The sequence below is a fragment of the Lepisosteus oculatus genome, chromosome 2, assembly GCF_040954835.1.
Source record: "Lepisosteus oculatus isolate fLepOcu1 chromosome 2, fLepOcu1.hap2, whole genome shotgun sequence".
In the NCBI taxonomy this organism is placed as follows: Eukaryota; Metazoa; Chordata; class Actinopteri; order Semionotiformes; family Lepisosteidae; genus Lepisosteus; species Lepisosteus oculatus.
Window position 1 is genome coordinate 55,432,983 of NC_090697.1, and position 27,515 is coordinate 55,460,497.

The 27,515-nt window shown below is 37.8% G+C and overlaps 2 protein-coding genes across 3 annotated transcripts; one reads left to right on the forward strand and one right to left on the reverse strand.

The window, feature by feature from the left end:
* Positions 1-668: 668 nt before the first annotated feature.
* Positions 669-8,585, reverse strand: fsaf1 (40S small subunit processome assembly factor 1). The gene is made up of 7 exons (XM_015345054.2): positions 8,364-8,585; positions 6,042-6,346; positions 5,342-5,398; positions 3,578-3,673; positions 3,101-3,187; positions 2,735-2,772; positions 669-865 (listed from the first exon to the last, which is right to left on the reverse strand). The coding sequence occupies exons 1-7, from the start codon at positions 8,446-8,448 to the stop codon at positions 739-741; spliced, it is 795 nt and encodes a 264-aa protein (XP_015200540.2). The 5' UTR covers positions 8,449-8,585; the 3' UTR covers positions 669-738.
* A 61-nt stretch (positions 8,586-8,646) lies between these two features.
* Positions 8,647-27,402, forward strand: gnpat (glyceronephosphate O-acyltransferase). 2 transcript variants are annotated; one of them, XM_069179366.1, is made up of 16 exons: positions 8,647-8,806; positions 9,561-9,752; positions 12,344-12,520; positions 13,417-13,546; positions 14,184-14,311; positions 14,803-14,878; positions 15,727-15,878; positions 16,987-17,117; positions 17,468-17,691; positions 17,888-18,133; positions 19,395-19,471; positions 20,583-20,723; positions 21,977-22,076; positions 23,715-23,808; positions 24,572-24,633; positions 25,659-27,402. In XM_069179366.1, exons 1-16 carry the CDS (start codon positions 8,783-8,785, stop codon positions 25,700-25,702), a joined length of 1,998 nt encoding a protein of 665 aa, XP_069035467.1. In that variant the 5' UTR covers positions 8,647-8,782; the 3' UTR covers positions 25,703-27,402. The 2 variants fall into 2 exon arrangements, with proteins under 2 accessions (XP_069035467.1, XP_006625725.1); XM_006625662.3 differs by having other exon boundaries at positions 8,648-8,806; positions 19,392-19,471.
* Positions 27,403-27,515: the final 113 nt, after the last annotated feature.

The following is a 27,515-nucleotide window of genomic DNA, read 5'->3' on the forward strand; positions in this document are numbered from 1 at the left end:
AAATGTTGAGTGACATGGCAGCACAGTGGTTAGCATTGCTGTCACAGATTGCTGGAGCCATGGGTTCAATTTCTAGGGGTCTATCTGTGTGGAGTTTGCATCTTCCCCCCTAGTTTGCATGGGTTTCATCCTGCAAACGCCCTCCTCTGGCATCTTCCCATAGTCTAAAGACCTGCTGGTAGGTTAATTGGCTTCTGGGAATATTAGCCCTGGTGTGAGTGAATGCATGTTTGTGCACGTGTCTGCCCTGCAATTGATGGGCATCCTATCCAGGGCGTACCCTTCCTTGTGCCCGTTGCTTGCTGGGATAGACTCTGTGAGTCTATATTGGATTAAGAGGTTAGAAAATGGATGGATGATTAACTGTATTCATGGAATTATACAAAAGAACAGAATTCTGTGCTTACCATTCAATACAAATTGATTGACAGCAAAGCAAAAATAGGTTTTGTCTGTTTTGACTGTGCTGTCCCATTACTTTTGCCAGGTACTGTACGTCATCCAATTGATTTATGTAAATATGAAGCCATGTGAGGAATTACAGGGGCTGACTTGTAGACAACACTATACAACCAATATCAGTGAAGAAATGAGAGATTATAACATTATAATTATACCAACTCCAACCAAAACTCACCTTGTTCTATACAATCATTACAATTCATGAGTAAGACACTCAAAATAGATTAACTTTATTAACATTTCTGTAGGAGTACATCCATTACCACAATACACTCATCACTTTATCACCCTGGAAGACTTAATTTTCTCTATTTCTTTAGAGCTAAGAATCAATGTCCCATTTTTAAACCGCCCCAGCTGTCCAGACGGAGCCTCACTTGAAATTGATTTTCTTTTCTTGATTCTGTCGAAACAAAAATTGGGGAAAAAAGAAATTCATAAATCAAGGATGAAAATATACACACTTTGAGGTGCATGTAATGAATCACTGAAAATGGGCAAATCCATGATGTAACAAGAGCAACATACAGTTGAGGATTTTTTTGGTCAAGTATTTATTATTTGTCAATAATAAATACCATATTTACTGCATACTCCTTTATTCTGGCAGGTGGTAAAGATCTTGGAATTGCCAAATTGGGGACTAAGAGAATTGAATCAGTTACCTGCATCTGCAGAAGGAAGGCAAAAAAAGTATTCTTGACAGGCAATCTAAAGCAGTCTTATGTTACTGAAGATCATTGATGATAATGATGATTAACCACCATTGTGCCTTGTGCCACTGCAACATGGTTTTTCATACAGGGGCACCAACTTCCACATCCAAATGGTCAAACACGTAGTTTTTGCCTTCATCTTCTGAATCAAGGTTTAAGTTGACTTTTTCAGGACTACAGTTTTGTGGATATCTTTAAATAATCAGATGTTCAAGACAGAAAATGCTCTCATTGTTTTAAGAATAGTATAACAAGAGCTTTTTTCATCTTTAAAGGCAAAACAGATATTTCTTATCAGCATAAATGTATTAAGGGGAACTACTGGTCTGCCTTCTGTCAGACAGTTTAAGGCACAATAGCTTCCAGCACAGTCCCAGTTTGATTTCAACTTTCAGCTTAAGTTTCTCTTACATAAAAAGTAAATTACTATAAATACAGATTCTGTTACAGATGAGAACTAATTCATATTCATACCCATAATTCACACCGAATGCAGTTAAAAAGCTCCATAACCATGGCATGTGCCACAAATAAGATATACTGTATACTTTAGGCCTATTTTACCTTAGACTTTTCGACATTTGAAAAAAAATATTGAAAGGAATATTATAAATCTCCATGAGGTAGTGAAAGAGACTCCTATTAGAAAAAAAAAACAAGGGTAATGACTGTATAATGACGAGGGAAGTCTGCAAACCAATCTGCTTTCCCTCCATACAGGAAGCCTAGAAGCAGACAAACCCCTTTCCTCCTGGCTGGTCATATACACCATTCATTTAGTCAAGGGAAGTGACCAGTTCTACACAAAATCTTATCTGCTTCTCTCCCTTATGTGCAATCTCAGTCTTGCTGGATACAAATTATTTAACTAGTCCAGATGTGTCTCATTTCACAATTTTGCTTTCTTAATAGTTGTCTTCCTCCTATCTTCCACCTCTCAGTACCTCCCATTCCCCTGAGAATGTCCCAAGAGTTATTCCCCTCAAGACCTGTTCATCTGATTCAGACGGGTTGATGAAGGTAACAGACTGGTAAACTTTTATGGATACTTTATGTGTATTACATACACAGTGTGTGTAGTACACTGAAATGGCCACAGTTATGATATTCCAGACTGCTTTGCTATTTTTTTCTCCAGTAGACAGATCACAAGAGAGGTTTTAAACCCAAGATGTGAAATATGAATGTGAAATGTAAAACACTATACTAGGACAAAGGTTTTGAATCCAGGGTTCAAAAGTTTTCTCTAGTGTCAAGAATGTCAGCTTGATGCCATTTTTATTTTGAGGATGCACTGCAGCCTAAGATACTTCCAAAAGGCCAAGCATCTACAGGGAATAAAAAAATGCAGAAAACTGTAGGAGCGTGGGTACATTCAATATGAATTATGAAGGGGTGAATAAATGATGTTCTCTTCTCTACTGTGCTCAGAACAGTCCAGTTCACCGTTGCCTCTACTGTATATGACTATGAACTTAACAGGACAGGGGAAGGCTACACCTCAGAGCAGCAGTGTTGGGCGCAAGCACGTATGGCACTCTATGCTGTCGACTTACCGTGATTCACTTTCTCTCTTCTTTTTTTTCTTGGTCTCCTGATAAAACAAGAAGGCAGCAAGATAAAGCAAGGTACTTTTAGCACAAATTCAAACTGTTGCATACAAAGAAAGAAGTGATTAAAAACACATAAAAAAGAATGGAAGATTACAACAGTGGACATTTTAGATCTATATTACCACATGCTAACTTGGAATGGAAAAAATGTTAAATTCAAGACGCATTGCTTAGAGCTTAGCACATGAACAGATGGACCTTTTTTGCCAGACTATAAATGGTAAAATATTTTGAAAAAAACACATTTTTCTTTACAAACTTCATGGATAAGCTAACCCGCATCCATTTTTGTCCTCTTTCTCAACTCACAAATTTCATGTCTTCTTTTTCCTTCTCTTTCTTCTCTTTGATCATTTGCTGGTAAACTTTATAGTTGATATACTCCCTCTTTGGAGGCTGCACAAAAGAAGAGATGTTGCACAAGAATCTCTGCATGGTTCCAGAAGCACAACATTTGATCTTAATTATCAGTGGGATTAAGTAATTCTGTACTCAACTGAACAAATGTAACTGTTTCCTATGCAAATAACTGTGGGCCATAGGCTAAGCCTCTACTGAAATAGAATGAGTAGCTCACTCAAGGGTACAACAGCAGTATCTCACCTGGACTAAGTACTCACAAACTTCCAGTTACATGTCCAGAACCCTAAATACAGGCTGCCCTATTATGGCCAACAGGTTATTTTCTGGGAAAAGGCTGAAACCTTTAAAAAAACTACGGCATGCAGCTGTATGGTTTTAAAAATCATGACAGATTTTTTCATTTGTGAGTTCCAGGGGTCTAACCTTTGCTCCAAGCATTATCGCTCGCTCTTGTTCAAAATTCCTCTGTTGCTCCTTCTGATATCCTGTGATGCCAAATCGGTGAACTTCAAACCGGGCCTGAGAAAACAGGAAAGCAAAACAAGATGGTTTATTAATCCTTTTTGTTGAGCTTAGAAACACATAAAAATTGTTTCTAAAAGATCCAAAAACAGATGCATTATATTGCTTTACAAAATGGGTAACAAGCTTATTATCAAAATTAATTTAAATTATATTAAATGGCCTTTCCCAAAAATGTAGTTTTACAGCATATAAGTTAACATTATTCCAAATTAAATTTCCTTTTATACTGCATTATGTTTTAAAGTCCTTTTATTTTAGCTTTATTCATTGATGCACAGACTGTTGTTATTCAATTATTTCATTTGTTTTTTGGCATCCCAATTCCTTTTTATCCCACATGTCAGCTCGAGTAATTAATAAACTAATGGGGGGGTAAATCTGAATAAAAATTAACCACAAGGAGGCCAACTCATGATACACAACACTACCGTATTGTACCTAATAAGTGATGTGGTTCTGAAAAAAACACCTTCTGCATCAGGCACAAACCTAACAAAGTAACACTATTATACAGTTGCTGTTTTTTTAAATATGAAATACCATTTATCCACCCCTTTTATAACAGCTTTATCCAATACAGTATCGTGGGGGAGCAGGAGTCTATCCTGACAAACAATGGGCTCCAGTCCATTGTAGAGCACACACAGATATGCACACTCTCACATCAGGGCCTATTTTACAATTAACCTAACGGTATAGAGGTTAAGCCCTCAAAGGGCTTGGCCAGTTGTGCGTCACTACTTGAGGAATTAAAGTCACAGCCAGCACGTGGCACAGCATGAACAGGAGTTTGGGACAAAGAAGGATGTGGTGTTTGCAATCGTTAGAACCAGATGAAACAAAGGGGCACATGAAGTAAAACCAATTATAATTATTTATTTACCTCACTTTAAATAGAAAGTACTGCTGTTTTCAAAATTCAGCATACAGGTTACATTTTAACAGGAGGATATTACTCATGCAAACAAGGAAGGCTGTAAAAGCTTTGTCAATTAAGGAATGAAAGTGTTTATTAACACCTCTTACTATAAATTTTTATTGCGGTGGCAACTTCTCTTCTGTACAAGGGTGAAGACGGATTGAACTCAGAATTATGGCATGAGTGGGTGACTATTACATGTCACAACACAGACTACTATTATAGGACTAGATGACTGTTACAGTTTTTCGCAAACACAAACAGTTGTGTGTTTTTGCACCAACTATAGTATCATATAAATGTCCAAACTATAAGCTTTTCTTTTAAACAAGCAAGTGCAGCAGAGCTCAGTGCATTGAGCTTCTTGAACAAGTGACCCCCTTGAATTATGGACAATGTAAAACTCTGCTGCAGCGGAGTAGCTGGTCTTTTGGTGTGATGCAGTCATGGCAGTGGCGCTGTGTGGTTTTGAGCCCAAGATTGACTGGGACTGAATTCCAGAAGAGGCAGAGAGACCTGCGCTTGAGAGTTAAGGAAATATAACTGAGACCTGCAATTGTTCTAAATGCTAGCTTTCTGTAAAAAGGTAAAAAAAAGGATTCTTCACATAGTGTTCAGGGTGACATTAGCTGCTAGTACTGCTGCTCCAGAAGTCAAAATTTACATCTTAGCTCTTTTATAAATCTAAAAACACAAATACTGTCTCTGGAACTCATAACAGCTTCCATTCACCCATAAAATACCTTATCCAAGTCAAATTCTTCATTGCCTATTTGTTTGTCCTCCTTTGTTTTGGTAGCCTGGAAAGAACATAGGAAAAGGTTACAAATATGAGAAGGTTAATCTGGCTGTTAGATACAATTTCTATAATAGCTAAGCTTTCCTAAACTTTTGACAAGTAGCTTCTTGAAGGAGCCCAGAGGCATAATAAGAAAATTACTTTCAGAAACCAAACATGACCATAAAGTGAATGTTACTGCACATTCAAAATGACAAAATGCATTAAAGAATAAGAGAAATATGAATACATTTTAATTACATTTATGTCAACATAATGTAGGTATGAAAAAGAACAGTACAGTATTGCTCCCTTTTGCAAAGAACTTCGATAGGATGCATTTGTGTGACAATGCATTAAAATTATAACTGGAAGGCTTAGGGTTTGAATCCCAGCTGAGGCACTGCTGTTGTACCCTTGAGCAAGGAACATCACTCATATTGCTTCGATAACTCTGAGTGATTTACTCTATAGATGGATTCAAATGCAAATCACTTAAGGTAAAGGAGTAATTCACACAAATAAATAATACTCTTAATTCTGCTCTGATAAAAGAAACTAATAAATAGGAGCACCTCTAAAATGTTCTACCTACACACTGATGTTTCTATCACTCTCTAGGCTAATCACAGGAGTTCATGACCAAAACTGCAAACGATAATTACCTTCACAATGGGGACTGGGGTCTCTGTGATGCTTGTTTTCTTCTTTGAAGGATCTTGGAATACCACAATTTCTACTTGCGCTGGCTGCTTTTTCAATGGTGCCTGCGCCCTTTGACTGCCGGTGTCTGACTCAGCTGCTTGTCTGCTCCTCTGTTCTGACTTGCAGGAGGTTTCTGTGACCGTCTCTTTGTTGTCTTCACGACCTCCAGCACCGAGCAGTGCAGAGTCATTCACTTCCGCCTCAGTTACATTTTGGCCTCTTTTCTTTTGGGATTTCTTTTTCCTTTTCCTCCCCACATCTTCGCCTTTGCGGAAAAAAGACATGCTTGAGAAGTTTAATATTTCCTGAAAGGACAACTGAAATAATACTGCTCAGATTTGATGAGGGGGACCATATCGCATTAGGTTTTATCATGAGTTGGCTGTGAGAAAAATAAAAAAATTGCGATGCTTAGTATGTTATTCCCATTCATAACAGATATGCATTTGAAATGAGGAATTCATGAAAGATGCCTGTATTTCCCTCAGGCTCCACCCCCCATTTACATGCCCAAATCAATCATTCCATAAAGAAAAAGAAAATCTGGAAAATGAACTTTCACAATCAGTAAACTGTCTATGCATAAGATAATACTGATGCTCCATTTCAGGTAAGTAACAACAAAGACACCCAGGTTATAGCAGAAGGGTAGCAAATATTGTTAGCAGTGCATAAACAATTTTAAAAAAATGAATCAGGTCTGCAGGCACAATCAAGAAAATTTCAGTGTCAAAAAATAACAAATTGAGGTTAAGATGCACAGAAATTATTGATGGCTGTGTTAGATGACTACACTAAAAGCAGTCATGTTTCTCATGTTTGTGTGGTGGCTGCTGAAGCATCACTCCGTCACCACTATCCAGCTGCATTTTTTTGTTACATCAAGATTTCAATATCTTAAAAGCCAACTAGATCTCCATCTACCTTAGTCGGTATGTAAATCACTACACTGAGTGTCACTGCTGTAACACTGGAAGTTAACTCTGTGGTGACAGATGATCTACTCAAGTGGTAACAGAGAGCTTGAAGAGCAAACTGCCCAGAACTGAGGCTTACAGAGCACCAGATATCACTAAAGAATTGTTAGGTGCTGTTTGTCCTGTTGTCATTGCTTTTTGATTAGAAAGACAGAAGCCAAACCAACAAAGAGCAACCCCAAAGACATCAACATAAGTCTCAAGTGATTTGGGAGGGTTGTGCAATTAACTTGTCATCACTGTGGCAGTCTATGAGGGCACCTGTGTAAAGACAGACAAGGAGTCTGAAGATAAAGCCAGGAGGAGACCAAGGAACTATGGGCAGCCTGATGGATGAGGTCTCAAGAGTTTCTCAACAAATGATCTTGCAAACAGTCTTGCAGTTTACCACAGACTATAGAACTTTAACTTGTAAAGAAATACTGAAAATTGGCCTGTGGTTAGCAATAATTACTATGGTGTGTTTTTTTTTCTTGCACCAGAAGTGAAAGTGTAGCAAGTTCAGGGTGAAGATGGTATACAACTCAAATACATTAATTTGTATAAACACAGAACATAACAGCCAGGTAAGAATGGGAACAAGGCAGCAGGCTATAGAGCACATTTTATGTTCCACATCAGTCACTATGGTTTGAAATACCCTGTCAAAATCTGTATGAGGAATCCGGGTGAGGTAAAAAATTACCATTCGATTACTCTGGGTAAAACTGGGAAAAGGCTATTTTTAGTATTGCTTATTTTAAAGGGTTCGGTCATATCTCACCCTAATCTACTGTGTAATGGGGCTCCTGGCACAAAAAAGGCTGCAGTACATCACCCAAGTGGGTGCTGCATGTGGGTAAAGTAGGTCCCCTATAATTTAAAGAGCTTTGGGATGAATGCGCTATACAAATGCAACTCGTTGTTATTATACAAAATCCCTCTACAATCAGGAAGATTGTATTCCTTATTCACCTAATCTTTCACTATTATCCGACAATTTAGATTGGACTGGTTGTACTTGACATCGTCTAAGCAAGCTGGATTAAATAATTTCGATGCCCTGCTCCCGTTTTCTAGATATAACAAGAAATGTGCCTTAACGTCACAAACACTATTAGGATATTTGTAATAAAATGTAATGTACAGCGTGTACAATACAATCGCGTATGAAATAAGTAGTGTTACTATCAGAATTTTGTATTACAATATATATTTCAAGAACAGCAAAATACAAAATCCAGAAGTACTGTACGTAACGCTAGACCAACACCAGTGATTAATACAGAACAACTAGTTTCAGTTTCGCAGAAACAGCTTACTTACCGAAATCATAAAGCTCATTTAAGACTGTGTCTAAAATGGTAGGATCTGCCTCTTCAAATACCTCCTCGGTTCTGTTTCGCTTCATTTTTATTTTTAATTTTATGCTTTATAGATATAAACACATCTGCTTCCCAGCGTTAATATATATTGTTCTACCGACTATAACACAGTAAACTGTATACAGACTCCATCATTTCCCACGTGGTAAAAAGCGGAAACTGCCTTTGGTTTGTCCATCCTCGGCCACCGTCAAGCTTCCTCCCACGCCGGAAAGCCGAGAACGTCTGGTGAGACAGGCACCGCCCACCAAATACCTGCTGCAGAGTGGAATGTTCTGCAAGTCTGGCGTTGGGTGTACTACCTGAGCTCAGCCTTACATTGGTTCAGGATCTATCTTGTAACATTTCTTTACTTTTAGAATGGCATCTAAAGCATTGTATTCGGTACGTATGGTGCAAATTAAAAACCTTTATATCTGACGTTGAATAGATATGCTCCTTTTGTAATGTGTTGTGACTGCTGTCATATTTAATTAACGTATATTAGTTTGTTATACCTTTACTACACCTGCTGGGATTCAGACGGGAGACACACCAACCCCATTTCCACGACTGGGGCGTCCAAAGTGTCAAAGTGCTTTGAACTTTTATTTTGATGAAAGTGTTACGGTCTTTTCCATTCATATGTTAATGACCATTTTCGTATTCTGTGTTATGAGAGCCATCGGAATCTCACAAAATGGGTTTACCTTATGGCTAATTCCACGTGCTTGGTTGGGTCCCGGATATAAAGAATGCTCTATACCTTTCCCTGCAAGTGGATGCTGACGGGCAGGGGGAAGAAAAACTTTTTATGCATGGCTTGTGATGCAAAATTATGCGATTAGGTTGATTACCTGAAAAGCAATACGGCAGTATTTGTACAATGCTCGTGTCAGTTCATAAATTGCATAACGTTTTTTTTTTTACTGTGCGGACAAGCTCATATGTTTCGTTTGTTGGTAGTTTCATGCTGTGGTCTTCGTTTTCTCGAATGGAGATTTCACGTCCTTTCCTGGGTGCGTGTCGCCTTCCTTTGACAGTCCTGAACGCCAAGCTTAGAATTAACATGAATAACAAATCTTCATATCGTAAGAAAACGTCATCATAAAAAATACCATTGTGTGCGTACACCATTTGTTTCTGTTTTTATTTAAAGCAACGTGATCCTGCATTGAGGAGGAGAGACGACTTTGAAGATATTTTGGACGAGAGGCGGAACTCCAGCGATGTGAGATACGCTCTGAGATGTTACACTCCTGTGCTCTACAAGGGAGTTGTTCCCTGCAAAGCCAGCATGCTCAAGACGATGGTGCTCCAATCTGATCATCTTCGTTATGTTATTAAGCAGGTAAGGCAGCAAGATGGAGATTTTTTCCTGTGGTCCTACATTAATCAGATGCTTGTTTTGGAGGTTGTTTGGGGGTTTTGAGTCTCGCTGCTACATTAAATATTTCTCAAAACATATCCTTTTTCTCTGTTCTTCAAACCATGCCAATGGAAGTTGTTTTCTGCCTTAATTTCCATTTTTCCTTTAAAATTGTTGCATTTTGTTTTGCTCTTGAACCCATGACGTTCCAGATATTACACAAGTTACAGTTTATTAATAAAATCTTTAAGGACCTTCTAGGATTTATTGTAGGTAGTGTTTATATATTCAACATTGAAATATTCCTTGTGGAAGAGCACAGAATTTCCACGATTTTGAAATATCCAAAGCAATGACAGTACTTTGGAAAGTATTTGATAATCTGCAAGCACAATCATATACATTTCAGTTATAATCAAGTTTAATGTACTTAAAAAGTGGATACAAGGGTAGACAAAAAGATGGCAAATAAGATACAGGGTGGAGCCCTGGGCTCAGTTTCGGACCTGGTGTACTATCTGTGTGGAATTTGTATGTTCTCCCTGTGTTCACATGGGTTTCCTCCAGGTTCTCTAGCTTCTTCTCAGTCCAAAGACGTGCTGATATGTCAATTGGGTTGTGTAAAATGGACTCTGGTGTAAGGGTGTGTGTTTGTGTCTGTGTGTGCCCTGTGTCTGACTAGCAGCCTATCCAGGGTGTTGTCCTGCCTAATGCCAGTTGCTTGCAGGGATAGGCTCAAGCTCCCCCGTGACCCTAAATTGGATGAAGTGATTAAAAATGGATGGATTTAGTATAATATTTTCAGTTTCACTGGAGTAAGCTGTTTCAATACACTGTTTCAATTCTCCATATTATTGATTATAGATATCCTGGATTTATCTTGTAGCAGTTATATAATCTGATTGGCACGCTCATTTTTCTGCCAGATGAGTGGTGAAGGTGCCATTTTTACCCATGATTTTCAACTGAAATCTGGTACACTATGGTCATTAACAATCTCCAAGCATATTAGGAAAGCAGTGGGAGTGTTAAACCAAGTGTCATGGCGAAATCTAATTCCTTCTTCAGTTTGGATTAAGGATTGTTGCCTGCCCCACCCCATGAACATCCGTGTGCTCTCATGATTCATCGTGGATTTTGTGAAGAGCTTAATGGTTTTGGGTGTGAAAAAATTTGCAGATTTGTGTCTATACACCTGCAAGAAACCTACCTTTCTTAACGATCATTTTTAATGAAATCTCCAATTTTATACTTGTGCATTGTTGCCTTAAACGTAGACTGAAATGTATGCATATTCATTTATACACAGACATCACAAATATATTATATTTTAGTCTTTGGTCTAAGGCTGTAGTGTAAATTTTCACATGCCAAATAAGTTACCTATGGAAAAGATTACAGTACTTTGTAAAATTAACCTGTTGTGGGGAAATTGGTTTGAGATGTAATGCATCACTGTAAATAGTAATTATATACACTACATATGTCACTGTAACTGATTACTTAAAAAAAGTAACTTATTGTAATACATTACATTTTGAATGTAACTTTACCCAACAGTGCTAAGTTGTCACACATACAGATATCCCATCATCTACCATGAGTACAGGCCTATTTTTCTCTGTTCTCAGTTTCTTTTTTAATTTACTTTTCCATAAAGAGTATTTAAATAAATCTAATAATAATTCTTTAGTAACTACTAACTTAGTTAGTGACTACTAACAGTGAAACGAATGTACTGTATGTGCAGATATTCTTTGTTGCTTTTTATCTGATGGGACATCAGTAAAATATCTGCTTTACTTTGTGAACTACATAATGCTTAGATGTTTGTGAAATCAATATACATATCCTTTGTACTTTTGCACTTCCTTAAACCTAAGTAAATTGTTTTGGCTATTTGTATTTCACAGCTTTTCTCCAGCTTTATAGATATAGGAAGGAAGTTGTTGATGTACTGAAGTTGTAAAAATGGCTCTGTGAATTGAGCCATTGATGTCTTATTTGTGCATGAACCTGTTTTTCCTAATGTTCCACCAGCGCCATAAAAAAGCACAAATCATGTTGTCCTAAATCGCACTCGGTAATGTGTAAAATAAGTTACTTTAAACATGTTTCTTTCAAGAGTGCATCTTTATTTTTATTTTTTTTATCTGGTGCCCCCTTGGTTTGGAACCAAGCCAGCTGTGTGTTTCTATGTCTCAAGTCGTACTGTAGCTCTCATGCCATTGGGAGGACAGGGAGTCAGGAAGCCACTGGGTCACTGGTTCTCTCACTCATACCTTAAACCTGTAGTAAAACCAGGTCCTTGAGATCCTGGCTCAGCCTGCATCACATATCCTTAGCCACAGAGCCACTGCATCGCCCCGCGCTATATCTCAGCTGAACAAAAATATTCATTGCCTTCTATTTATTAATTGTTATTATTAAGCATAGAGGATTAGCCATAAATTATTAGGTTTTTCATTTCTAGGTGATTGAAGTTACAGATACTAATGACAGAAGATTAAGCTCCTGGTTTGTTTAAGGATGTCTAAGCTCGATTCCTCCTTATCCTTTGGGATCTTGCCTAGATGTCGAAGGACACAGGGGAGTCGCCTGAGATTATCCAGGAGGAGGCAGCTGTGATCCTGGAGGAGATGGCCCACCGGCTCCAGCTCAGCACCGTGCGCTTTTTTGCCTTCGTCTTGAGCAAGGCCTTCAAGACCCTGTTCCGGAGAGTCCGAGTAAATGAGGAAGGCATCCAGAGGGTGAGTCCTTATTTCCTATTCCCTTTGAGAGATTAATATTGGTTATCCTGGAACCTAAAAAAGGCTTTTTCTTCTAGAACAAGTTTCATTCAAGTCTCGGTTCTTTGAGGGCTATTTGTTTCTTTTGAACTTTGTTAACGTAATTACAGTAATTATGGGCTCAATTGGACAATCTGATATAGTTTTTTAATATTTTGGTAATTTGTAAGGCACATTTATTTTATGGTACAGTAGTTAGTCTAAAGGCCTATTGATTTTTTCCTGGTACACAAAAGAAGTAATGAAATATTGCATTAATTAAATACAAGCATCCATTCATTTTTTGAACTGCTTTATCCAGTACTTGGTTGCAGAGCATATCCCAGCAAGCGACTGGCAGAAGCCAGGACATGCCCTTGACGGGGCATCAGTCAATTGCAGGGCACACGCAGAAGACACAAACATGCACACACACCAGGGCCTTTTTTCCCAGGAAACAATCAAACTACCAGTATGTCTTTGGACTGTGGGAGGAAATTGAGTGCACGTGGATACTATGCAAACACAGGGAGAACATACATACTCCACACAGACAGCACCCCAGGTTTGGAATTGAACTCTGGGCCCCAGTGCTGTGAGGCAGTAATGCTAACCACTGTGCCACTGTGCTGCTATATAAAACACTACTGATGAAAGTTGGCTTGCTTGATGTGTGTGCCAGCTAGTATATGCAGAATGCTTCAGATTCATCTGCATCAGTGTGCATATTAGGGGTTTGAGAAAAATAAAAGCTTTCTCTATATGTGGTTTAAGCTGTTCATTTTCTTTTTTTGGAATAAATTTAGTTATCCTTCGCAGGAACCTATTTGAATGGCTGCTAACCTTAGAAATGATTCTTTCTTGTTCTTCCTTCTCAGCTTCAGCAGGCTATTCAGGAGCATCCAGTGGTGCTGCTTCCCAGTCATCGCAGTTACATTGACTTCCTCATGCTGTCCTACATTCTCTACACGTGCGATCTCTCCCTGCCTGTTATTGCGGCTGGAATGGGCAAGTACAGTACCTTTAAAGCTTTGGCACTAAAAACTACACGCAGAGGTTTTCCAAGGTTGAAGGGAGTAAACCAATGACAGCTTTTTGCATTCTGGATGAATCAGAAGGAATCCCATGAAGACATAGTTCATCCAGATCGGCACAAATGGAATTTTCAAAATAGTTTGCAAGAGATTTGATAGCATGGATACAGCATGTGTGTATAGATCAACTTGATATCTTTATGCAGAAGGGTGGGTTTGCAGACTGTCAGCCTAATATATAGCAGAAAGAACCACTTGGGTTTTGCTTACGTAGCTCCCGACAGTCCATGTTGTTTAGTAGAATAATGAAACAGTCAAGGTACCTTGTTTTAGATTGTTTTAATCCTTGGTTCTGTGTCATCTTTTTTGCAAGCGTGCTGAAAATAAAAAAAAGCAGATGCAGGTTGAATCGTCTTCATTTGTGTTGTACAAAAATGAAATTCAGAGGCTGAGAAAACAAAACTGAGCCGATATCAGTCTGCAGTTTGCAAGATATGTAATTTTTGCACAGAAAATGTGCAAAATCTATTCCATTTGTAAAGGAGAAAATATTGAAAACGAAACTGTGAAACCTGCTGAACGTCTTCCTGTAAATGTTAAATACCTTGCAGACTTTCTGGGGATGAAGTTTGTTGGCGAGATGTTGCGAGCATCTGGTGCTTTTTTCATCCGGCGTTCGTTTGGAGGGGACAAACTCTACTGGGCTGTGTTCTCTGAATATGTGAAAACCATGCTAAGGGTAAAGACAAAGACTGCACTTCATTGTATCGTTTATGTAGATGTGCTTTATTCAGAATTTTAATTTTTTGCTGTAAGATATTCGATTAAAAGTTTTTTTTTCTTTCATTCTACGTTGCGAATTGCATTAAGTCAAATAACATAAATGGAATTTTCTTATAACAAAAAGAACCAAAATGTTGCAAGAGACAGTCCTCAATTCCTAAGTGTTTCAGTGTATTTTTTTAAGGTAGGTATTCATATCCTGGCAGGCTTTTAAAGTGATAGATGTTCTGTCCACTGGACTGTCATGGATGTTCTCTTGCAGTCTGCATGTTTGTGTCCTCGAGGTGTTTTTCCTGCCTCAAGGTTTTTCTGCCCTGTGCCTTCTGCAAATTGAAAACCAAGTGCGACAAACAGAAACATTTCCATGAAACACCGTATTCCTTTGAGAAACCTATGTATTTGTTTCCCACCGTTCTGATCAATATATGCCATTTTGTTCTCATTCAGAATGGCTTTGCTCCAGTTGAGTTCTTTTTAGAAGGAACCAGAAGTCGCACATGCAAATCCCTGACCCCCAAGACAGGTAAGCAGAATGAAACTGTTTCAGGCAACAGAATGACTGAAAGAACGTGAGCATGTAAAGAACTTTCCATCCTTTCTCCTTTGAACAGCAGTTTTAATTTTTTCTTCCCTAATTGAGTCCTCATACCCCTTTAAATAAGACTGTAAAAATTTAACATGAATAATCAATGAATAATTATAAAAAATACAACTTTACACTTAGCTCATGTATCTACATTAACACTTGGTTTTCTGGCTATGTAATGTGGAATTAAATTAGACGTAAAAATGAGAAAATCTAATAAGGTACTCAGCTAAGGAACATTTCTTTTTTTAGTGATTTAAGCTTCACAGTTGCATATTATGTGTTGATTGAGTGGTATATCTCAGGCCTGATTACATTGCTTTTGTATTTAAGAGCACTTAAAGGTAATAACAGTTAATTGTTACACAGTAATTATAAACAGTTATTAAATGTGCTCCGTTTTTAAAATTTCATAATCATGCTATTCTATACAGTTCATACAGTCATTCTAATAAAAACAGGAAGGTTAAGGTTTTTGTGGGACATTTCAGTTCTACAAGGTTTTTCCTCTGCCATCTCTCATGGCATTGGATTGACTCCGTCACATCTTTAAGTGCAAAGCTATTGGTTATTTTTGTTTCCAACAAAAATACGTGTTCCAGTTATCAAGATACTAATTTTGAATTATTCTTTTTAATCATATGCAAATATTTCTTTCAATGCACTAATTTGGAGTTTTCATTTGGGAAGCTTGAAATTTCAAGAAATGTTGATCTTTAATCTGTGAAGCAAAGTTAAAATACAATAACACTTAATCTGAACACTTTTTGGATTTTTTTTTTCAGGGCTGTTGAATATTGTGATGGAACCTTTCTTCAAGGGGGAGGTGTTTGACATTAGTCTGGTGCCCATCAGCATAAGTTACGAGAGGGTGCTAGAAGAGGCACTGTACGCTCGAGAGCTTCTCGGAGTCCCCAAACCTAAAGAGTCTACCTCAGTATGTTGCTGTGTGGCCTCTTCTGAGGTTTTATCTTTAGTTTCGTATCGATTAAGCTGTCATATTCATAGAGGAGTCATTGAGAAGAATTATGCACAAGCTACTTACGGTATCTTCCACATTTCCAGAATTTGTTTAATGGCTGGAATTGTGTGTCTCCAAATATTAAGGTAAAATCACAGGTTTCCACACGAAGAGAGTTTGGGAAGTCAGACAACAGGCTGTGCAGTATATAGAAAGATAAAGAGGAGATTTCTGGACTTCAAAAGCTGTGATCTGCCCTCTTTAGTCATAAACAAAGACAAAGTGTAACAATGGCCATTGATCCATGAGGCGATGTTCTGTGAATGGATGCATGAACACTGTAATTTACTCAAGTGCTCTTTGAAATCTGTTAAAGAGCTGAAAGTGTAAAAAAATGTTCCACTCCGTGAATTAAGAACTTAATTATATCCGTTTGTTTAGGACTAACAAGTGGCTCTTCTGATTGCTTGTTCTGAGTGCAGTTTGTACATTGTAAGTTTGAGCCTTCGTCTTGGGTCATGACATTAAACAACTCTCGGGGGTTCCCTGATCAGCAGTGCGCTGCAGACTGAATGTCACCAGGAATAGGGCAGAGATTGGTAGACCGGGCTTAGTCTCTTGACATCTGCGTCTTCCCAGGAGCCTGTAGGCTTCCAGTGATGTCATTGAGGGACTTGCCACCCCCCCCAACTGTTCTGTAAGTCACTGCAGAGCTTCAAAAGATGAGCGGCTCCATTGAGCATCTGTGCTTCCTTGTCTTCCTCGTCGTTGCTGTAAGCTGAGACGTAAGGAAGCAATTTGCGTTTCCAAATTGGTTGAGTATGTAATACAATCATTTGAAATTCTGAAATTAAATGAAAAATCTATTAATTTAGCAAATGGAAACGCCAGGATCATATAATCCAGCGTACATACAAAATGTGTCTTTTCCTAAACTACCTTATCAGTAGAAAATGAAGAACAATGAAGGAGTACAATCACTGTAAAACCGTGACTGGAAGATACTGTACAAACCACCTTTTTTAATAGAGCAAAAATAAGAGCTGTGTGAGAAAGCCATTGTATTTTTCCTTTTTTCTTTCAGGGGCTATTAAAAGCAAGAAAAATACTCAGTGATGATTATGGCAGCATACATGTATACTTTGGCCAGCCCCTATCAGTCCGGAGTCTGGCACAGGGGAAGATTGTCCGTTCCCATTACAACTTGGTCCCCAGGTACAAACAAGGACACAAATAGCCAACATTTACTTAACTGCTACCCTATGTGCTAACCTCTTAGATTGTTCTAGGCAGTCTCAGATACACATTTATAAGAGAAAGTACGAGTTGAGGACCAGTGAACAGTGGCTTGCTTCAGAACTCTTTGCATGGCTGAGAAAAAAGCACATTTTAATCAGCTAAAATAATATTTTTTACTTCAGTATTTCTTCATTTATCACAGCAACATCTGTACTACATTGCAGTATACAGTATGCCTACAAAGCCTACATGTTTGTAAAGGAGTGGTTCTCAAGCCCTTTGTATTATATTGACTTGTGACATTGTCAGGTTCTTTTTTTTCTTAGACAAATTCCCAGGAAACCTAGCAAAGAGACCCAAGCCTTTGTCAATGACACAGCATTCAAGATAGTGCGCCTGCAGGAAGAGAATATGGTCCTAAGGCCCTGGGTGCTGGTTGCTTCCATTCTGATGCAGAACCTGGGTGGGATAGATTTATCTCTCCTCACCGAAAAGACTGCCTGGCTGAGAAGTATAGCACAGTCTTTTGGAGCCTTCCTGGACTGGCCTGGTATGGTATGACATATTTAGAGATGTATGCCCTGTGCCATTGATTCTTAAAATCTGTCTGTATTTTAGGTTTGTTTTAAAAGTAGTGGGTTTATTTTGTAGTTCTCAGTTTTATATTATTAGTTTCAAGCAGATTCATATTTGTGTTGTCTGCCTTTGTTTCAATGACGTTAACCTGTTTCTTTTCTTCCTTCCAGATCATGTATCCATGAATAAGATGGTTTCCTCCAGTGTGTTGCTGCATCATGACATTGTGACTCTCACAGGGGGGTGTGTGGTGCTACTGGAGGGACAGCAGGGGCCCGAAAGCCCGGAGGAAGGAGTCTTCAGGCGTGCTGTCACTGTGCTCATGTGCGCCTCCTACAGGAACCAGGTGCTGCACATCTTTGTGCGTCCAGCACTGGTCTCTGTGGCAGTTCATACAACTGGCAGCACCAGGAGAGGTAACAGTATGACTTTATCTTTTCTGTCTCCATCTTCTGTATAGAGCAGCTTCTATATAGAGCAGCTTGCTGCTGAACATGGCATCATGGTAGTTTCAATAAATATCTGTAGATCTGCTGTTCTGATGTGGCAGCATGTATTTGTAGAAAATGTCTGAAAATGGGAGGGGTACCAGTCAGATAGAAATTCTGTTTTCTAATGTATCTGGTCACAACTAGATAATTATTTTAATTTTTTATAACTTTTTCTGCTGTAAGATTTTTTAAAATATTTCAACACAGCTCTTCACTCTTACTTTTCACCAAGTACAAGATATTCTCTAAGAAACTAACTTTACCAGTTGATCTTGTTTGGCCACAGATGCCTATCTGTAACCAAAACTTGCATCCCACTGTCCCACAGGCCAGTAAGCCAACTCAATGCATAACAATGAGAACACCCCTGTCGAGCTCCCAGATAACCCTTTTGCTCTTATTAGCCTGTTCATTAATCCAGAAGAGTGGCTAATTCCACACATTGCCAATCCATGCAATTTATTTCCCTCACTGTAATTTCAGGCCCCCTGAGTACCAGTTACTCATTCAGATTAGCTCTTTCATTCAATAGGTTCTCTCCAGTAACGGACATCTTGGCTCAAGGCCCCACCACTGCACCTGTACTTTGAACCAAGATTGTTTCTGTGTCACAGCCACCTCGCATATCCAACAAAAGTGACATGCTGGCTGTTTTTTATCTTTTGGTACCAAGTGTGCTGGCATCGCCACATTGCCAGAAATACTGGTTAATCTTTGATTGTGCAGCCTGAATCTGGTGCTGCTGTGGTCTGTTTGCAATTGCTTATCTTAATGGCTCTGTCATATTCCATATTATTGTGCAAAGAATAAATTACTTCTACTTACAGTACATTCACCCCATCTTCCGCTGGCTTTTCTGTGTTATGTTTCAACCATAAAAGCCAGACAATAAAAGGATACTAAGCATTTTTTAACATAATGTTAACTTATCATTTAATTTTCTGACTGTTATAGCTCCTAAGTATTTATGTCCTGGTCTGTTTGCTTCCATCATTTCTCACTCTCTTGTTATAAGAATCATTTTTTGTCAAGACATTTTCTTCTACTAATACTACAATTATGATAATTATACAACAATCAATGAGAAGGCCAAAGAAAGACTAACAGATATTTTGATAAAATTATCCTTCATTCAGATATGTTTTTGATGTTTCACTGGCAGACGTTTTTTTATTTATTTTAGAAGAAGTCTTCGGTTGTTTCAGCTTTCTCTGGAATGTGTTTGCCAATGAATTTATCCTCTGTCCAGGAAGCACAGTCCAGGTACTGTATTTGAAATCTCGGGATCTGTCAATCTTGTTGGGAAAGAGCGACAGCCTTGGTCAGAAACAGACACTACTCTTGCAACATGCTAAACACCGACAGTGAAAACCAGTAAAGGTTTATTACTACAGTACATATCTAAAATGACAGAACAAATTAACAGGCATGCATGTATAAATGTTGAAAATGTTCTAAAAAAATAAATGCATGTGAACAAAGTTTGTGAAGGACAAACCATTATTTACCATGCATTTTGAGATTTATGTTATAGTTCAAGTACTGTAGGTAGCTGCGTCAGCATGCGTAGGCTGCAAAGGAACAAGTAAAGGTTTATTCCATGCTAAAAAGAGAATAAAAGAAATTTAACGTTTTGGCATCCGAAGAAGGCTCCACAGCCTAAATGTTTCTTTTCTTCTCTTTTCAGCATTGAATAAATCTTTACTTGTTTCTTTATAGTGTTATGTTTAATTTCCTGGACAGTGGTACAAATATCACTGTACCGTTTATATAAAAGTAGATTTTATATTCAGTCAGTGCTGGAAAATAGTACCAGTCCTACTCTTAGCCATCTATACTGTCCTGCCTATGTGATCATGTTGTACAACTTTTAGATGCTTTCCTTTTGTGAATTGCCTTTTGAGGTCAGATTTCTCTATCTAACCCAGCAGACACTGGGTGCATTGTAAGAGCACACTTTTGATGGGATGTAGGTCACATAGGCACACTAAGGGCATTAGGTATACCAGTTAATCTGCAAAACTTGTTTTGGTACTGTGGGAGGAAACTGGAGTACCTTGAGAAAACTCACCTGGACACAGGGAAAACATGCAAACTACACACAGATATCTCTCCAATTCAGAACTGACCTTTGACCTATGAGGCTGCAGTGCCAACTGCTATGCTACTGTGCTGCATATGGTTTTGCCCCAAATTCAGGTACATCAAAGTGCTGCACTATTAAATCAGACAGATTAGATTTCCATTCCTAATCATTTAAAAAATTGCAGGAGCATCATGGACTGTAAAGATTTTTAATGTTTTCAGACCTACAGCTTCTGCTGGTCAGTTTGTTTTAGGGTTGCTCCAATTATCCACTGCATTTTCTCTTCAGGACTTTGAGGAAGCCTGTTACTTGCTGATGAAGTGTGGAGCTGTTGAAATATTAAAGCAGGACATTCTGGTGACAGAGAGAGGCCATTCGATCCTTTCCTTTCTTAGGGCTATGGTAGAGCCCTTTCTGAAAGGTTATCAGGTATATTTTATTATAATTTATCTAAGTGAAAATATGCTAAAACGCTTGATGCATGTCATTCAATATTCAAATTATTTTTGACAGTATCCATTTAATCTTTCACTGGGTATATGTTATACTTGAGTACTTCTGTAGAACTTGAAGAAAATATGTATTGGATTTTGGTTTGGTAAAATATTTGAAATCTTTAAACAATTCAGGTGAGTGAAGCTGGGAGCCTGTATTTGTAAGAAATGTATGTTTGCAGTTTTGTGTGTACAGTGTATATATACATACATACAGTGCCTTGGAAAAGTATTCAGTCCATTCTGATTGATGCACTATTTTCTGAAAATGAAACATACTGCTTTTTTCAAACTTAATATTTTATTTAAAACCTAAATGCTCAAACTTTAGACTTTGTTTAGACTCATGGTAGGAGTAAATTAGTAAAAACTAAAGAGAAATGAAATATGTTTGTATAAGCATCCAGATCCATGAACTCATTATGTGGTAGAAGCACCTTTGTCAGCAGTTACAGCTACAAGACATCCCAAACTTTGTAGACAGGCTTGGTGCAAGTTTTTCCCATTATTCTTGACAGCTTCACTCAAGCTCTCTCACATTGCTTCGCGATTGGTTATGAACTGCAGTTTTCAAGTCTTTCGTTAGACTGTCAATACGATTCAAGTCACGACTTCACTGGGTGACTCAAGAATATTCAGTTCTTTTCTTGAGCCACTCCAGTGTAGCTTTGGCGTTGTGAAAGATGAAATCCCAATTTTAGGTCTTAAGCAGGTTTTCCTCTGATTTGCCAGTACTTTGCTCCATCTGTGTTCCAGCCGTGCTTGACGGTAGTGTTGGTGTTGGACTGAGTAATGCACTATGTTGAGATTGCATCCAATTCCAATTTTATTTTGTCTTACCAAAAGAAATATTGCAATATGTTTATCACTTAGGTGCTTTGTTGAAGATCCTATGATCCTATTTTTTTAAGTTCCGTACAACTGGAGTGAAGTGCATTTACCCTACTGAAAAACATCCCATATTCCTCGGCTAATCAGTATATTTTTCTTAATTAGCATCTATTGAAGACGCACTGACAGCTAATTGCACTTTATTATTATGATTTGGATATTATTAGTTGTAAATCTAAGGTACAATAAAGTTCTTCAGATGTGTTGAATTACTGGCACCTCCCAGAGTTTTTAGTGCTAAACTTGGTAATGTGTGTGCTGTGCTGTCATGCTGACATTTTCATTTTTCCCCATTAGACGGTGTGTCAGTACCTTTGTGAAGAAGTCAATGACGGTTTTGCCGAGAAAGAGTACGTCCCTGCGGTCCGCACCTTCGCAGTCAAAAGACTCTTATCAGGTCTCTGGGTTATCACTTGCAGAATGTTGTGTAGATAGGAGAGTAGTACTAATGTGTGCTTAGGGCTCTGGGTTTTGGTTTTATCTGATTAAACACTTCTGTCCATCCATCCATTTTCTAACTGCTTCATCCAGTTCAGGGTTGGCATTCAAAAGGAGACTGCAGTTAGAAAATGGATGGATATAATGTTACACTGGATTGAAATTGTGTAAAAAACAAATCCAAAAAAGCAAAAAATCCATCCACTTTTTGCATTCCATCATCATTTAACTTTTAGCTCATATAAGGTGAAAAGCATTATATAAATACATTTATTGTTTGTGGAAGTGTAATTATTATCATCTACGTAGTACTTAGAGAAATTGCTTAAAATAATACCAAAAGGTGATGGGATGAGAATGCCATCGAGGCGGTGTCGACTCATGGTGACCCTATGGATACTTCCCCTGTCACTGTCCATAGAGTTTTCATGGCAAAATACGGAAGTAGATTGCCAGGCCTTTTTTCTGCGCTGATAGTTGTTGCCATTGTCATGGAAATGTGATCTTCCGCCTCCAACACCACCCCATACTGCTGCTGCCCAGTATGGGTTATTAGGGAACCTTGCGCCCAACGTGGGACAGGAACCCACTACCCTGAGTTTGAGTCACATGCTAAACCAGCCGAGCTCGTCAGGGCCCTACCAAAAGATGATACTCCTTCAAAAAACATGTGTGGCAAGCACAACAGGGTATTTTACAGTGAAACTACTAGTCCTGTGGTGATCAGCTTTTATTCACCATAGTGAACCATAGTTCCACAGATCCATAGTTCATCAGATCTTAAAGCTCACCATGAGTTTGACAGTTTGTAAAGATAGAACAAAGGTTTTGAATGCTTAATAAGTTAATTGGTTTAGTTAAAATGTTCTACATTGTGTTGGAACTTATTTAAACCCTATCCAACAGACTGAGTTGAACAAAGATTCTGCTTAAGTGGTCTAAGTTAAATTTTTCCAGTTCTGGTTCTGCAGGCCTGCACATCTGCTGGTTTTATTCCAGCTGTTCTTAATGACCAAATTGAAACATCAACTGAACCAACAGATTGCTTATTTGGAATATTTTCCAAATTCTCCAGGACCAGGATTAGAAAGTTCTGATTTAAGGGAGATGCACAAAACCTGCTGAATTGTGGCTTTCCAGGATAAGGCTTGTCCACTGCAGCTTGTCCCTGAAAACACTAATCTAAACACAAACCAATGTGTTTCAGTTATGCTACTTTCCATGCTTTATTAATGTAAAGGTTTATTCCATGCTGTTAATATAAGAAACACAATGGTTTGTTTCTCCCCTTTTTTAGGATGGAATAAACCTTTACTTGTTCCTTTGCAGCCTATGCACGCTGACACAGCTACCTTGAACTACTATATTAATGTATGCTGTCAAAAGATAGAGGCTATACTGGATAAAAGCCTCCTAAACTCCTCCCCAAAAAGTATTGTACAGTTGAGAATATAACAAACTACAAGCACAGAAGCACCAGGAAACAGCAAGATTATAACAGCTACAGTACAACATAAGATCAAGAACAATTAAAATACAGTAAGGAATCACAGGAATGTAATACTCATTCAACTTGTATTTCTTTGTGTTCTGACAGGAAGCCTCAAGTGCTATGAAGTACTTTCTTCTGACATGCAGAAAAATGCCTTAGCTGCTCTGTTGAGGATGAACATAATTAAAAAAGCCAAAATGTAAGTTAAACCATCTACAGTATGTGCACCTATATTTGAAGATGTTTTGCAATGTTGAGGATCCTGTTCCTTTTACTTTTTTTGTTTACAGTGCATTTAAAACCATCAGTACTAGGCCAGTAGTACTAACAATCTTTTTTTCTAGAAGGAATGCCCTATTTAGCTTACGGAGTTATCCATGCAAAATATCAATGAATTGAAACAGGAATGGGCCAAAAAGAAACACAAACTGATGTACAAAACTGCAGTAAATGTTTGGTTGAGGTAATTGCAGCTAAGGGAGGTTCCACCAGTTACTAAATGTGAAGGTTCACATTCTTTTTCCCACATAGACAGGGAATGTTTAAACGTTGTGTTCAATATAGACATCATAAAGTACAACTGTTTGTGTGTTATGCAACAGTGTTTTGACAGAACCATGTGTGAAGAAAACATTTGTTTACAGACCAAAATGACGCCAAAATCATTAGCGATCGCCAGGAACACTCCAATAACATCCTTTGATGCTTTTGTACTCAATCTTTTCAACTTCAGATCCCTTCTCACAGTTTACAGTCTTTACAGAAGTTCGCTCATATTTTGGGAAGACTATTTTTTCTATTCGTTTAGCTTTAGAGTCTATGAATCTGTGAAAAGGTTTGTAAATTGTAAAGACAGCAGAGAATTCCACTGAACCATATTATTCCATACCCCATACAATCTCATTTTCTGTTTACCTCTACTTTTTTCTGCATTAGAAACTGAATTTCAGATTTTATTTCAGTGCTGATGACATTTTTATGAAAGTGAATAAGATCTCTGTGAACAGATTAGAAGACTCACTAGGTAAGTATGTCAGAATATTCAATCCATGTAAACTTCTTAATATTATTTCCTTGTGGCCTAGTGGGTCCAGTTTAACATAGTTTTGTCTTAAACAAATGCAAATGATCTATGGATGACAAACTCTTGCGGATGTATTTAAAAAATTTATTGTTCCTGATGGATTTTGCTCTCCAGTTTGAAGACCATCATAGTAGTTATTTTCCTGCTCTTTTCTTTGTTAAAACATTGAGACGACAGCCATTTCACCATGTTTAAATTGGGTGCTCTGTATTACCTTAGATGTCTTTTAACAATTGCAGCTTCTATGATTGTTTTCATTATTTTGTACTTGTTTCATACATATGTTGAATTTCCATGTTTTTTTTCCATAAGAATACTATGGTGACATCTGTTGAAGCATCTTGTAGCAAGATTTTAACTTTTGAAAGAGTTTGTGGGACAGTATTCAACAGTTAAAACCTAGTATCAGCTACAGTACCATTATTTTCTGGAATACCTGAAATGAGTATTCCAGAAAATAATGGCACAGTTATCACTACCACCTTGTGTGTAGAGGATACAGCTGAATGGATGCAGTTTAAATATCTCACACCAGTGGCAACTGATATTTCACCCTGCACATTTCCTATACAGTATATGTGATGGTTCACTTTGAATGTGACCAGAGTGCTAATTATTAGCCTGTGAAATGGGTGTGTGTAACATTGGTACTTAATGACCGCAGCATTATAGCTGTTGGGATTTCAGGGGATCCTGCTCCTGCAAATATGTATGGGTTTGGCGTAAGACCAGCAATGAATACCAAGCTTCCTGTTTTCATGGGGTGGCTTGTCATTTTGGTATATTGTATTTTATAAAATATTTTTGCTATATTTACCTGTTATTTTATGTTTGGCCAATTGGAAGTGGGTTTTGAAATGCTTTTCTGTTACTAAAGTAGAAAAGACTGCAGTCAGATGTTAAATTTCTAAACGAACCTTTCAAACTTAACCAGATTCTCTACATTCTCTTTTCTCCTCCTTCAGGCGGTAAAATACCCTTTCAAAAACCTGTCGTCGCTCGATTGTAGTTCAACTGCCACATGAGGAAAGAAAGCAGCACCTGGGAGTTACTGATGCCTTCTTTAACACAATGCCAAATTAGCCAAGTCTGTGCAGCTATACCAAGTGGAAAGGCCATTTGATTTCAGCTTCTGAAAAGACTTGACAGACTGCCATTGAAGGCAGCCTTACTGTTGAAAACAGCTACAAAAAATGCTGTTCTTATTTTTATTCAAAAAGAAAATCTTTAAAAAGGTCAAGGTTAAGGACTTAGCTTACTCATGTCTGTTACTCCTGCAGTTGATTGAACGTGCTAATGTTACCAAGGCTGTTTTAACAGTAATACAGTGTGGTAACAAATCGCAAATGTATATAAATATGATTCACTTCCCAAGCTTTCAGAGCATTTACAGCAAAAATAGGTGTTAACCAGCATCACCGCCTTTGTTTGGAATTTCTTTCTTGGTGCACATTTTATTTATTTGAAAGTATTTATATATGAAACCATTGAGTTCAGCAGGGAGCTGGGCATGTTGCTTTGTGTGATTAGGGAGAAAAATAGATTTGTAAGCAACTTTTGCCTGGTTTGTCAATTTAATGTTTTATTAGTTGCAGCTGAATCCTAGAGGATCTCAATCATTGAGATGTGCCATTATGGTTATATTCTGGGTTAGAAATGCATTGTTTAATGGTAGATTTTGTCCTTTCTAAAAAGTCAGGAGAAGATTGTTGCAGTGGTGTTTGTCCATTCTGTAGAAGTGAAGAACTTAATAGGGTCTAACTTGCACACTTTAAGCCATATTGATTAGTAAGCTGTTTTTATTAATGAAAGACTCTCTTTTGTCCTACATTGTCTTTATAAAACAATGGTCATGCTATGGATGAACATGGTGCTTAGTGTCACCCTTTATCTTGTTTTAAGATTTGATAAACAACTACGTACATGTATATTGAAATTTCAGCTCTACTTCAGTGGAAGTCTAGTCTATAATTTGGTTCTTCAGTTATATAAGTGTCTGTTAGCCTGGCACATTTTTTTTAGAAACGGTAAAACAGCAATGCATGCATTGTCAATCTAGAATATTCCACTGTGAAAGTGCTGTTCAACACCCAAATTAAAGAACACAGAGTACTGGACCCTGTAATATGAAATCTTCATCCCAGTGTTATAGTACAGCACAGTTATAGGTCAAAGAATTGAGAATGCTTTCAATTAAGGATTGCATTTAATGTTTTCGTGTTCATTTTTGGATTATTATTATTTTGTTCGGTACAGAGAGATATCTATGGTTTTTGTGATATCAGTGTCAAAACCCTCTTTGTCTGAACTTTACACATTGAATTTTTATGAATAGCAGTTAAAACAAACTTAGAAAAGATGTCACTGATGAATATAATTTCATAAGCACTATTTATGAAATGAAGTAAGTGCCAATATCTTTGTTTGGGAAAGTATCAAATGTACTTGAAGGGTATTATGATGGCATCCTTTTTTCCCCTTATGGTACCTGATCCATTCTGTATGTATTGCTAAGACATCACAGTGGTGTTTGACTTTATTTGTGCCTTAAATGCATAGCACTTACTGTACTAAACCATCACAAATGTAGGCTTAATGTATACAAAAATAATCCATTTGTAGTAATGAGTACTTTTAAAGAAACATGAAATATTGCATAATAGCATGCACATACTAAGAAAAAATTACTCTTTCCAAAAAACATGCACACTTCCCTGGACAAAAGCACCGCATCGTATAAAAGCCAGAGAAGTATGGCCAAAACCATAGCATCTCATTAATGAAGGCAAGGATAGGATTGATAAATGAGACCTATTTTGCCT

Bases quoted from the DNA above. Each gene is read 5' to 3' on its own strand.
- fsaf1 (XM_015345054.2), bottom strand. From the start codon at position 8,448: ATGAAGCGAAACAGAACCGAGGAGGTATTTGAAGAGGCAGATCCTACC. The intron at 6,347-8,363 runs GTAAGTAAGCTG...TTTTCCGCAAAG, and splicing joins AAATGAGCTTTATGATTTCG to GCGAAGATGTGGGGAGGAAA. The intron at 866-2,734 runs GTAAGTCGACAG...TTGTTTCGACAG, and splicing joins AAGAGAGAAAGTGAATCACG to AATCAAGAAAAGAAAATCAA.
- gnpat (XM_006625662.3), top strand. From the start codon at position 8,783: ATGGCATCTAAAGCATTGTATTCG. The intron at 9,753-12,343 runs GTAAGGCAGCAA...GATCTTGCCTAG, and splicing joins TTCGTTATGTTATTAAGCAG to ATGTCGAAGGACACAGGGGA. The intron at 20,724-21,976 runs GTATATTTTATT...TTTCCCCATTAG, and splicing joins CCTTTCTGAAAGGTTATCAG to ACGGTGTGTCAGTACCTTTG.